Source organism: Amphiprion ocellaris, unplaced genomic scaffold (assembly GCF_022539595.1).
Source record: "Amphiprion ocellaris isolate individual 3 ecotype Okinawa unplaced genomic scaffold, ASM2253959v1 Aocel_unscaffolded227, whole genome shotgun sequence".
NCBI lineage: Eukaryota > Metazoa > Chordata > Actinopteri > Pomacentridae > Amphiprion > Amphiprion ocellaris.
In genome coordinates this window covers 1-13,439 of record NW_026559397.1, presented here as the reverse complement: position 1 = coordinate 13,439, position 13,439 = coordinate 1, and the positions used below count along the sequence as shown (strand labels likewise).

Here is a 13,439-nt window from a genome sequence, read left to right as displayed (position 1 = left end):
ACAAACCTACTGGAGTCTGAACATTCTGCCGATTTATCATTAATAATGTTAATATTGCGTCTGTAACAGACAGCTAAAAACTTTCAAGTTATCCAAGGTTTTGTGTAGCTGCTTGATAAAATTTTAATTCAGTAAAATTTTGAAGATATGCAGCATAGTGGAGATGCATGTATCCAAATTAGGGAGTGACTGATGTTTTGTTTCAAGGCTGATAAAGAATGGTAGTAATCACGAAAATCGCTAATTGATATTTGGAACCAATGAACATTTAGAGCAAAAAAATTAGATTTGGATGTCAAAATTTTGAATAAAACAAACTCCAATGCAAAACTTCATTGAAATGTCGATGTTTATTTGTGTTTTACATAAGATTAACTTTTTTTAAATAACTTTTCAGCATTTCTCCTTCAGTGTGTTACTTATACGGTGTAATAACATCAGAGCCAAAGTAGCACATTTTTGAATTAATCTATTTTATTGGGAGTTGGTACTGATGAGACTAATAATAACAATTTTTTAAAAAGCTGAATAAGCTGGGGATAATCAATTGATCCTTAATCCAAATTAGTCTCATGAGATTTTACACTATAAACCAAACTGAATTTCATCTCAAAACAACAGATTCTACTTTATCCATCCATCCATCCATTATCTATACACCGCTTAATCCTCACTAGGGTCGCGGGGGGGGGTGCTGGAGTCTATCCCAGCTGACTCAGGTGAAGGCAGGGGACACCCTAGACAGGTCACCAGTCTGTCGCAGGGCCACATACAAAGACAAACAAGCACTCTCACATTCACACCTACGGGCAATTTAGAATAATCAATCAACCTCAGCATATTTTTGGACTGTGGGAGGAAGCCGGAGTACCCGGAGAAAACCCACGCATGCACAGGGAGAACATGCAATCTCCATGCAGAAAGATCCCGGGAAAGCCGGGACGCGAACCAGGGATCTTCTCGCTGCAAGGCCAAAGTGCTAACCACTACACCACTGTGCAGCCCCCAGATTCTACTTTATATTTGTGATTTTCACTCTGAATTTGTGTAACAAATACATGCCTGAATAGATGAAAATGACTGATTAGTCTTGTTTTTTAGATTATTGCCTTCATTACTGAGGGTACGAAATGTACAGCTTGTTTTAATGCACTTGTAAATTCTCTAACACCAAAGCTGATGTATTCTCAGTTATTTGACCCCAAGACTTAAAAAAAAGGTATTTAGTTTATGTTAGGTTATGCACTACCGTTCAAAAGTTTGGGGTCACTTAGAAATGTCCTTATTTTTGAAAGAAAAGCATTTTTTTTTCAATGAAGAAAACATTAAATGAATCAGAAATACAGTGTAGACATTGTTAATGTGGTAAATAACTATTCTAGCTGGAAATTTTTAATGGAATATCTCCATAGGGGTACAGAGGAACATTTCCAGCAACCATCACTCCTGTGTTCTAATGCTACATTGTGTTAGCTAATGGTGTTGAAAGGCTAATTGATGATTAGAAAACCCTTGTGCAGTTATGTTAGAACATGAATAAAAGTGTGAGTTTTCATGGAAAACATGAAATTGTCTGGGTGACCCCAAACTTTTGAACGCTAATGTGTGTGTAAGATCAATTAATTCTCTTCTTCAATCAACTCTTCCTGTCAGCAGAAATTGGAATATAAACCTAGATAATTAAAAAAAAAATTTTTTAGGAAGTCAACTCTAAGTGAGTCCCTGCTCTACATTATTGAGTCACACACTATCAGTGTGTGTGTTTGTACTGCACAGGGTGTATGTGAGTGTATTTTTACTTCATGGTTTTTTTTATGTGTACTTGCTTGTGTTTATATTCCAGTAGATGAATGCACCTTTGACATGTCAGTGTGTGTGTGTGCGTGTGTGTGTGTGTGTGTGTGTCTGTGTGCGTGTCCACAGCTGTGCTCAGGTGGAATGCCTGGGAATGTCCAGCGAACCCCTGCCTCTCTCGTCACCACCGTGTGACATGTGATCTCCTGGAATCTCACACAGGCACCACAATCACAAACACGCCTTCACCTCGGCGAGGAGAGCCGGAGATGGAGGACAAGTGTGTCAGAGGGAGAGTGAGAGAAAGAAGAAGGAGAAGAAGAAGAGAGGAGCCGTCAATCACACCGCACCCGAAGGCAGACCCGCCCCCATTTTGTTTGTTTGTGTTTGTTTGTTTCTGTCGTTCTTTCTCAGCTCAGGTGATCCGGATCTTCCTCTGCCCTGCCGCTCCTTATATTTGCTCTCGGCAAAAAAGGGACAAGACTTCTGTTGACTTGTGTTTTTTAGCAGCATTTTGGTGTTAATCGTAACAATAGAACTACAAAATAAAACAAAGATGTGGACGAGCCCACTGAGCGTCACCAAGGTTAAGATTGGAGAGAGAAAAAAAAAAAAAAAAAAAAAAAAAAAAAAAAAAAAAAGATTGGAGAGAGAACCACGCCATTCTATGAGGATGCAATCACAGACAGGCTGTAAAAATTGGAATTTGAGACCTCTATATTAGTCTATACTGGTCTAATAGAGCTAGAGAACAACTAGACTACGCCACACTGTACTGCTGTTACACTAACAGATGGTGAGACAGTACAGCGCTATGATTAGTCTGTAACCATGAGAGGGTAGAGTTGAACTACAGTAGAGAGCTAGAGCCTCTATGGTAAACCACATGCGTTTACCAGAGTCAGGGTAACAGCGTAGAGAGTCACCGCAAGTTTCTTTTTTCTTTTTTTTCTCGTTCTTTTACTTCTGTTCTAGAGAGCAGAGTGAGAAGACTATATGCTAAGACTGGAGGATCAGATGCAGAGTCTACTGTTTAGTTTCTATGGTGGCTAGACTACTCTGATAGTCACCTCCGGTCACCAACCCTCCTGATGTCCAACAACTCCTGTGCACATTCAAAAACAAACAGACACACACACACACAAACAAACAAAATCAAACACATGGCAGCACACAGCACATCCGCAGGGGAGCAAATTGAGGACATTAAACAGATAAAGTGGCCACAGCAGTGAAACGTGGCTTGTTTTGGGGTTTTTTTGTGGGAAAAAATGTTGATCAGAGAAAAATCTGGAGATATGTTTGAAAGTCTCCTCTTGCTGATTGCCACTTGACTTGGATGTTTGGTCGTCTTTGTGCAGAGTTTGACACCAGAAGGCTGTTTTCACGTTCATCTGCTGAAGAGGGGAATGTTTCTTTGTACCTACCGAAAATATGAGTTTGCACATAAGCATGATTTGTGACATTAGAATTGGTTTGGCAGTCAATCGTGAGCCAATACTGAAACCTCTAGTGCCACCAGGGTTTCTGTGCAGCAGGAGGCTTTGTGTGTTCAGCAGTTAAAGCCGGAGTAGGCAGGTTTTTATTGGCATCGTCGGGCAAAAATCCCACACTAACCTTTCAGCATTTTGTAATTCAATTGGTCTGAGAGGAAATCAGAATTGTGGTTAAAGTTTTTTTTTTTTTAATTCTACATCATAAAGGGAGATTTCAGCCAATCACAGGGCTTTTCGCCAATCAGATGAGGTAGTTTAAACAGCAACGGTAGAGAAGAATGGGGTTTAAATTCTGGATGAAGCTATGAATGAAAGTTGACTACCATTGTTTTCAACTTGGTGTTAGGGTAGTTGGAGGGGCTTAGGTTTTTTCAAATTGTGGCGTTTTTTTGCTTTTTTTGTTGTTGGGCCTTTCTGCCTTGTGCAGCTTTAAAGTGAGTGAGAAGTGGCAGCTTTAATTTGGAGCATTTTTCCTGACATTATTGAACTTTTTGTGAAAAGGAAAACACATCAGACACACATCACCATTCCTAGCAGAGTATCCTTATGTGCGATAAACACTTTCTCCTATTTAAAGACTTGTTAAATTGCTTTAAGGCCTCAGAGGCCAAACCTCTCCACGCCCACAGCAAGGTAACGGGGCAGAAGATGAACGTAATTCCAAGAGAGGTTTAGGAAATCAGGGCAATCCCTTATGACCAGCTCCATCCCAGCTATGCAACAGTTGGCTGAGCGTGCTGCCTGTCACAGCCTGAGCCGGGACCACACTTGACGCAACATGCCGATTGGGCAGCGCTCGTCATCTCTGAGGAACAACTGAAGCTTGTTGACTCCAATCCTATTAGTTAGGAGAGCCATAGTAATCACAAATGGGGTTATCCTGCCCCTCACCCCTTCTTTCTTTCTTTCTTTCTTTCTTTCTTTCTTTCTTTCTTTCTTTCCACTAAGGTCAGCATGGAAAAGGCCGAGGGGGTCACAAATACGCCTGATGCCGCTCACTAAAGAGCTGTGTGACTGTTGTAAAACTCTCCACTGTGCACCTTCCTTGGACCAGCAGTTGAATGGAAACTTTGTCCCACAAAGGTGCAGTTTGCGTCGGCCGTCACTAACTTTACAGATAGCAGGACGCTAGGAGGGCACCCAGAGGGGCAACTGGCTGAGCAGCAGCGACGTAAATCACAGTAAAACCTGCCTTCCTACGCCGGTCAAAACCGGACCGCATCTGTCCTTCAACACAATAAGTACCAATAAATTCCTCCGCAGCACTGTATTTGCTCTTTAGCCTCACGGCTGTGCAAAGCTCTGTTAATTCCAGAGCCGGAGCGGTTCAGTCGGTCACAGCATGGCACATTCTTTCTGTTGCCGCTGGAGAACTTTTTCTCTCCCCTCTCTAACAGGATAACCTGTCTGCATGAGGGAAAGAGGGGGTAGGGGGGCAGGGGGAGCAGTCCTAAAAGGCCCACTCTACTCACCATCCAACCCCTGTGGCTGATCACTGAGCCCTCTCCATGCCGAACACACACTCGGCTGAAGGCCCCCACCACCAAAAAAACGCCACCGACACGCCCAAAGTGGCAGCCACAAGGGGCCCGCGAGCCCTCGAGGAGGAAACGCAGGCCCAAACTGAGGGGAAAACCCAAATTAAAAAGAGGGAATCATCATCTGCAAAGTGCGCGACGAGTAAACTCAGTAAGTTTCTTTTCCGGAGAAGCAACGTGAGTCACAGCCTCAGCTCTCTGTGACTGTTTACGTCGTCTTGATTTCTGGTATCCCAAGAAATGATGGTAAACGATGTGCATTGTTATCTTTTTTCTTTTTTTCTTTTGTGACAACAGCCATTCTTCAACTGTGCGAGGAAAAGGGGGGCTGTGGTGGTGGTGGTGGTGGTGGTGGGGGGGGTCTCTATGGAAACAAACCCCATGGTGAGTTGGTGGCGTCCAACCATGATGGCGCTACTTGTCATAGCTGTCGTGCCTGCAAGTGACACTACAGCAGTAGGGCACATGGGAAACCTCAGAAAAAGAAACTAAATTCAGCTCAACTTCTCCATCAAACAACTTCCACTCCCGCTAATTTTGGACTCGGGCTAAATGGAAATTTTCCTCATTTCCTTCCAACTTTCTTCAACCAAAAACAAGCAGGTTTTTTTTTCTCTTCTCCATTTCCTTCTTCGCTACTTATCTCCCTAAGACTGGAGAAGGTGCATCACTCAGAGCACAAAAGGGGAACCAAGAAATAGCCTCCCCTCATTTCAATACAGTCGCTAACCCGCAGCCATCACCACTCCCACCAAGGAGCGAGGCGGGGGCAGTGGTCCCTATGGCGACCAACGGGCCACATTGTTCCCAGACCAGGCCCACATTCATTACTGACAAAAAGACACACACACAATCACACCCACTCGGGGACACAGGCGATTAATACATTTTAAGTTGGAATTCACACAGGTGAAAGGGGGGGGGGGGGGCCTGAATGTGACTTCATCATTTCACAGTTTTATTCTCCGTGAGATTCCGAGGACGCTCACAGGAGTCTGATTGTTGCTGCTTTCGCACCTTGATGGTTTCAGGTTGCGTTTCCATTGAGGAACTTCTTTTTGGGGTCAATTCGACCCCTTGGGGATGGGAAAGAAAAAAAAAGAGAAAGAAAGTCTTGGTTCACTCTTCCGAAAGGCCAAATCAAAGATTGGCAGTGAATGCAACCCTGTCCAGTCCCCCCCCTTGTTTCTATGGAAATTGACACTGGGCGACATTTTCTTGCCTGTTTGGCTGAAGACAGAAGAGAGAAGCACTTTCTCCCGTGTGTCTCCTCTGTCCACTAATGACTGGATCATGCTCACATCTGAGGTGTGGCAGCCGACACAGACATGGTTTGAGGAAAACATCAGCATAGTGGAACCTCAGTAAACACACCGAAATGTAGCAATGTTACACCTCTCTGGCGGATTATTGGAAAATCCACTAATCAAACACTGAGCAACGGGATTAGCCGGTGGTGGGAAGTAAATACAGAGAACTCACTGTTTTTGAGTCCAACTCGTGCCTGGTTTGGGCCAAAACTTTATCCACGCCGGCCTGATCGACAAAGGTGACGAATCCGAACCCTCTGCAGACACGAGGTGGGGAGGAGGTATTAATGACACAGGAACTGATGTTGACATGTAATGATACATTATGAGCAGCGAGGAATCACGGAGGTCAGATAAACTTTCAGCTCCGGCAGAGAAGCCAGGCTCACAGCTCCCTCACCTCGAGCGCTTAGTAACCGGATCTCGCATCACCATACACTCCTTCACCTCGCCGTACTTGCAGAAGTACTCCTTCAGACCCTCTGGGGAAGCAAAACAAGGCAGAAAAGAGGATTCGCAGATGAGACTAGAGGTTAACGAGTAATGACAACTTTTTGATAAGAAGTCAGCGAGGCTACAGAGTCGCTCTGCTGAGATTTCCCGCACCAAAGTTCACACAGTTTTTCATTAAACGTGTTGAACATAACATGAGCTGCCATCAGAACTCAAGACACGTTAAGTCTCACAATAATTCCAACTGTAATCACTCCAGATTCACCCTTTCTAATGAGCTTTGGAGAATTTTTTCTATGCTCTTCTGAATGGGGGCATTCACTCTGGAGCATATGCAAAATTCAAAAAACAAACAGCTTTAATGCATGCAAACAGAAATATTAAGAAATACGGCTTTTCAAATTGACTCAATCTAATCCATGCCAGGATTTTTAAAGACATGGTGGCATTTTAGAAAGAGAGAGAGAGGGGGGAGAGCGAGAGGTGGAAAAAGATTTACCTTGTGTTGTTTGCCAGCTGAGTCCACCTATGAACATTTTGCTGTGGAAAAAAGAGAGAAAATGTTTTTCTGTTTGCACAGCCATCAAAGGAGGATTCACTGAGCTCCGTGTTAATGGGGTTACCAGTAATGGCAAAGTTGCTACTGAGTTTTTGAAAGAGTGATCTGCACATAGAAGGGGTTTTCAGAGAGAATCATCAGTGATTTTTGCATGCAGCCTGTGAGTGTGTGGAGTATGGAGGACTAAAAGTGCCAAAATTAAATAAATAAATACATCATTAAATAATTAATTAAATATGTCATTAATTAATTAAAATTGGAATTAAATATTTCATTAATTAATTAAAATTGGAATTAAATATGTCATTAATTAATTAAAATTGGAATTAAATACTTAAATGTGTTATTAAATAAATATATCATTAAATAATTAAATATGTCATTAATTAGTTAAAATTGGAATTAAATATGTCATTAATTAATTAAAATTGGAATTAAATACATAAATGTGTTATTAAATATGTCATTAATTTATTAAAATAACAATTATTTTAAGTAAAAAACATATTTCATTATTTCACGATTTAATTAATTATTTCATGGTCCTTGTGTTGCAGTGGATCATGAATTAATTTTATCTGTCAACCTCGCCCGTCAAAGTCCGTGGGCGGGACTAACGTGAATCTAGTCTAATCCACTGCTTTTGTCTGCCTTGAAACCGAAGTAGAAGTCTTTCTAAACATGGAGGCTGTGTAGAGGGAGAGTCGCTTGTGAACTTTCTAGAGAGTTGGTGAGAGATATTTTAGACCTTGCAGAGTATGTGGAAGCAGGACCTGCTTACCGCGAGCATGTAGCGTGTAAAGCAGAGGAATTTATTGACGTTGTTGAAGTTATTTCCGCACTTTCCGACCAAGATGTTGACCGTAGAGTGACTGCAAATTTAGAGGAAGTACTCCGCCGGTTTTCTGGTACCAGGGTGCAACAGGAGCACACACAGGGACCAGGGCGTTTGGCATACCGAGGGAAGTTCTGGAACATCACGTTCTTTGTGGATTACCAGCCTGTCAAATTGCAGCGATGCTCGGAGTGTCGAGCGCTTTTCCTTTAGGACCTACTCGGCGCGGCACGGCTCCGCTCGTCTTTGTTTAGCCGCGATTCCACAAGCATCTACTCGGCACGGTACGGCTCGTCTCATCTTTGTTAGCGAGCGTTTCCATACGGACTAATTTTCAGCACCTTCTCGGCTGAGGTTCCCAGCGAGCTGAGATGAGCCGATAATGTGGGCGTTTACATAGTGCAGGCCACTGATTGGACAGGGAGTGACGACACAGAGCAACTTCAGCACGAAAACAAAATCCTGCATTAAAAAAATGACTGTAAACAGCGACGGTGTGCATTGCTCTTCACGAAACTCTCTGTTCTTCATAATTTTAATGTGACAGCCAGACCTGTACCGTGGGTGAATGAAGAGGTCGAGACTTTGTCTTTGGTGGCGGACCAAAGAATACAGAGAGAGCTGGACGGAGAAAGTTTATCAGGAGGTCTCTGAGCGGATGGCCGCTCACATATACAGTAGACTGTATATAAAGAGGACAGAAGCAGTGTAGGGAGAAGCTGAAAAAGCTCAAAAATGACTATCGGTCCACCAAGGACCACAACGGCCGGCGTGGGTCAACCAGGAGGTGTTGGAAGAGGTTTAATGGAAGCTATTTACTGGCACCGCACCGCCAGCAACAGGAGGGAGACTCAGCCGCTGCATTGTTGGAGACGTTCGAGAACGGTGAGTGTTTTGTGACTTCAAGAAACTTATACATCATTTATTCCATTGGTGGCAAGCTTCTTTTAAGCAAACAAGTATTTTTAGAAAGTAACGTCGTTGTCTCCTGGAGCAGACAATAAGATAGCTAGTTAGCCATCGGCGCTAACTCCGTGCTCTGCTTGTATTTCGTGCTGCTGGTTTCTAACGTTTAGCTCTCAGAAGCTAATACTTCAGTCAGCATGCCGTGTTTTTCTTGTACTTAGAGTGAGTGTTTATTTCTGTTCAAGAATCCCTTTCCACATGCGAAGCCTACTCCACCTCCGTCGCGGAGCCCCCGGCTGCCCTGTCTCCTCTCCACCACCAGCAGCAGCTCCTCTCCAGCACCAGCTTCGACACCGACCCTGTCAACAGCACCGTCTTATCACCGGTAAGACACGGTAAACAGAGAGCATGGTTGATTTTCGTATTATTATTACTACAGGTGTAAATGCCTGCAAGCATGATCAGAACAACGAGACCAATGACCAAGAATTGAGGCAGGTGTAAATGCAAACTGTGCAGCAGCCAGCTCAGGAACGCCTGATGAAAGCTACATGTAGCTACAGTGACACATAAACAGAACACATGCAGCTGCATTTATTTTCTATTGATTTAACAAGTAAGTCACTCTAATTAATTTACGTTCTGGTGCGGTGTAGTATTGCAACCATTCTTCTTATAGTCACTAGGTAGCTGTGAAACTGAATGAAAATATACATAAAAATGAGAAAACACAGCTCTTCTTAGCAACTCCAAAATGTGCACAGGATGAAATGAAGTTCACACCACGTCGTTTTTGTTTGTGGTGGAGCAGTTACTGCTTGTGCTTTGGTTAAAGCGAAGAGTGCCAGAAGTTTATTAAAGTATCAAAAGACATTGATCATGAATGAAAATGGATGGACGGGTGGCTAAACACATCACATCATAGCTGTGGAGTCCTTCCAGCTCCTGGGGACTACAATCTCTCAGGACCTCCTGAAAAAGGCTCAGCAGAGGATGTATTTCCTACGACAGCTGAGGAGACATGGCCTGCCACATGAGCTGTTGATCCAGTTCTACACTGCAGTCATACAATCTGTCCTGTGCACCTCTGGATCAACCACACAGCAGGACAGAAACAGACTACAGCCCATAGTACGGACTGCAGAAAACATCATCAGAGACCCCACTCACCCTGGACATTTGGACTACAGTGCCCTGTACACAAAAATCGCCACTACTGTGTTTATAGCAATTACCATTTTGCTAATGTGTTCATACATTCCAGTCTAGCTGTACATTTCTGTTTATATTGTGTTCTATTTTTACTATTTCTTTTTCCTCCCTGTTCCTCTTTCTATTGTTTATTTTTTATTATTCTCTTCCATATTCCTAGGATGACACCAACAGCCGAAACCAAATTCTGTGTATATTGTGTACTTACTTGGCCATTAAAGCTGACTCTGATCACTTTTCTGTCTTTGGTCTAGGCAAGAGGAAAGGGGGCCACAGAAAATTGGACCTTCCTAGCGTACTTGTGGAGATGCAGGCTGAGGAGGAGTGGAGTCATGCCCAGCATGATGAGAACATCTGGTTGCTCCTCAGCGAGGCAAGAGAGAATGAAGCTGGCCCAGAATACTGCCTTCAACCAGTCATTCCTGGGTGTGCTGGGGCAGCTGGGGTAGCTGGGTAGGCAGTGGGCAGCCGGCGAGTGTGAGCGAGTCCACCTCCCATAGACTTGAGATTTACAAGTGCTGGTCATATAATTAGAATATCACGAAAAAGCTTGTCTTTTGGACAACTGTCAGGTCAGTAGTCTTCCCCATGATTGTGTAGCCTACAGAACTAGGCTGAGAGACCATTTAAAGGCCTTTGCAGGTGTTTTGAGTTAATTAGCTGATTAGAGGTGTCTTCAATATTGAACCTTTCTACAATATTCTAATTTTCAGAGATACCAAATTTGAGATTTTTGTTAGTATTCAGGTATAATCATCAAAGTTAAGAGAAATAAACATTTGAAATATATCAGTCTCTGTGTAATGAATGAGTATAATATACAAGTTTCACTTTTTGAATGGAATTACTGAAATAATGAACAACTTTTTTCATGATATTCTAATTATATGACCAGCACCTGTAGTTGTATATAGTTTTACTTTTAGCCCTCCACTGTAGGAGAGGCCCACCACAGTTTGTACTTTGCACATTGTAAATAGTTTTGATTTTGCTGCTGACTAATAAACTATTTTGTGACTTATGTGATTGCATCATAACTTTTCATTTTGTCTGTTAAGACACTGGTAGGAAAAGAGTCAACAGTCTGAACCAAACAATTCTATATTCCCTAATAATGTATTTGTGTTTAATGGGATTTAACATGTTTTAACACAAACTCCTTTATGGTTCATAATTCTGGTGACTGAATTACACCAAAGCAATACTGATTTATCAAACTGGAATTTTCTTAAAACAGCTGTTTTAATGTTTTGGCGTTTAATTTTTTATTTAATCTTGCTAACCTTCACAAACAAACAATAGCATAGACACATCTACAAAAGTTTATTGTCAGAATTGCATTAAAGAAAACAATAGCGGTCCGGGGACAGAAAAACAGAAGTATAACAAGAAGAATAACTTTGCATGACACGTAGTGCATCAGTGCATCCTGTACATCTCTGCCCTCCTCCTCTACACCTTGTGCCACTGCAGGCTCATGTGCTGCTGCTTCAGGTAAATCCCATGAAGTCTCATCAGAGAGCATCTGAAACACATACACAGCATACATATTTTAATACCTAATAGCGACAAACTGCAGCCATTACAGGGTCGTTCACAGGACTGATACACGATAGCTAGCGAACTAGCATTAGCTTACCCTATATGTCGTCTCGTTCATATCCTCTTGTCTTCAGCTTGATACTGCTGTATCGCCTCCCAAACTCTCCTGTGTGTCTCCTGAGTGTTTCGACTCGCCGCTCTCAGCTTTCTCCGACTCTTCTGTTACTCTGAATCTGACAGAAAGCCACAGACCGAGCAGCAGGTGTACTATCGCCTCCATGTACATTGTTGCATTGCGTTTGTGTCGCACAAAAATGACGGTAAGGGACTTTCGGGCCACCGTGCTATGACGACTCAACCCACGATGAGGTGGTACTCAATGTAATGGAAAAACAACTAAACCGAGACGAGCCGTGGCGCGCCGAGTAGATGCTAAAGGAAATGCTAAAGGAAAATTTGTCTTGCACCGCATGTATCAACATTTGGGAAAGAGGACCGAGTCTTTAGCGGTTGCTAATAAAGTTTTGTTTTATTGAGTATCCAAACCAACGTAGAGGTGAATAGCGCCACCCAGTGTATCGGAATGTGTTCACAAGCTCTGCGTCAATCCATTATCTGGAATCGATTTGCCTTGACTTGATGTGCAGGGTAACCAATCAGGTGTTAGGATCCGCCCACCGACTTTGACGGGCGAGGTTGACAGATAAAATAAATTCATGATCCACTGCAACGCAAGGACCATGAAATAATTAATTAAATAGTGAAATAATGAAATATGTTTTTTACTTAAAATAATTGTTATTTTAATAAATTAATGACATATTTAATAACACATTTATGTATTTAATTCCAATTTTAATTAATTAATGACATATTTAATGCCAATTTTAATTAATTAATGACATATTTAATGCCAATTTTAATTAATTAATGACATATTTAATTATTTAATGATATATTTATTTAATAACACATTTAAGTATTTCATTCCAATTTTAATTAATTAATGAAATATTTAATTCCAATTTTAATTAATTAATGAAATATTTAATTCCAATTTTAATTAATTAATGACATATTTAATTAATTATTTAATGATGTATTTATTTATTTAATTTTGGCACTTTTAGTCCTCCATAGTGGAGGTGTGTGAGAGCAGAGAATAGCAGCTCTGTGTCTGAGCTGTGTGAAGGAAAGAAAGTTCAAAAAACAAAGTTAGTTTTCTTTTTTTTTTTTTTTCTCCTTACCAGGGGTCGTGAGGGGAGTCCGTGGTGGACAGCTGCTCTGGCTCCCTTCGGTGTCCATTCCGTGAGCTGGCGGTGCGTGTGGCTGAGAGCTGCGTGTGTCCGGGCGAGCCGGTGCGGGAAAACAGGAGGAGAGCGAGTGAGGGAGCTGGGCGGGTTTGGGCCCGGGGTGACAGAGAGGGGAGCGGGCCAGATGCAGGCTGGGACAGACTCCACTCCTCCTCCACTCAGTCCCCGCTGCTGTCTCTCTCTCATCCCACCACCGGCAGCACGGCCCCGGGGTCAAGTCCGCTGCGACCACACACACACGGGTTCCGGTGCAGCCTTTCGAAATAAAAGCCCGAGATCGCTTCACCATAAGGAGGAAGATAAACCTGTTGGAAAACATCATCCAAAAGAGCAATGTCGATTTTCTTTTGTAGTACCGTTCAAAAGTTTGGGATCACTTAGAAATGTCCTTATTTTGAAAAAAAAGAAGCAGTTTTTACTCTGCCAAGGAACGTCGGCGGAGTGATTGGACAATCACCGTACCTTTATCCTTCCGTCTGTC

General features: G+C 42.5%; 1 protein-coding gene across 3 annotated transcripts in view; it reads right to left on the bottom strand.

Annotated features, from left to right (window-relative positions):
• Positions 1-12,920, bottom strand: part of LOC111574306 (musashi RNA binding protein 1b) — a 30,477-nt gene extending 17,557 nt beyond the window's left edge. For 2 of the 3 annotated variants that reach the window (XM_055008807.1, XM_055008806.1), the window contains exons 1-4: positions 12,893-12,920; positions 7,091-7,131; positions 6,539-6,620; positions 6,311-6,395 (exon numbers count right to left, since the gene is read on the bottom strand). In XM_055008807.1, the coding sequence (XP_054864782.1) occupies positions 6,311-6,395; positions 6,539-6,620; positions 7,091-7,127 (204 nt within the window). In that variant the 5' untranslated portion in view covers positions 7,128-7,131; positions 12,893-12,920. The remainder of the gene's footprint in view (positions 1-6,310; positions 6,396-6,538; positions 6,621-7,090; positions 7,132-12,892) is intronic. The other variant, XM_055008805.1, reaches the window with a different exon arrangement.
• Positions 12,921-13,439: the final 519 nt, after the last annotated feature.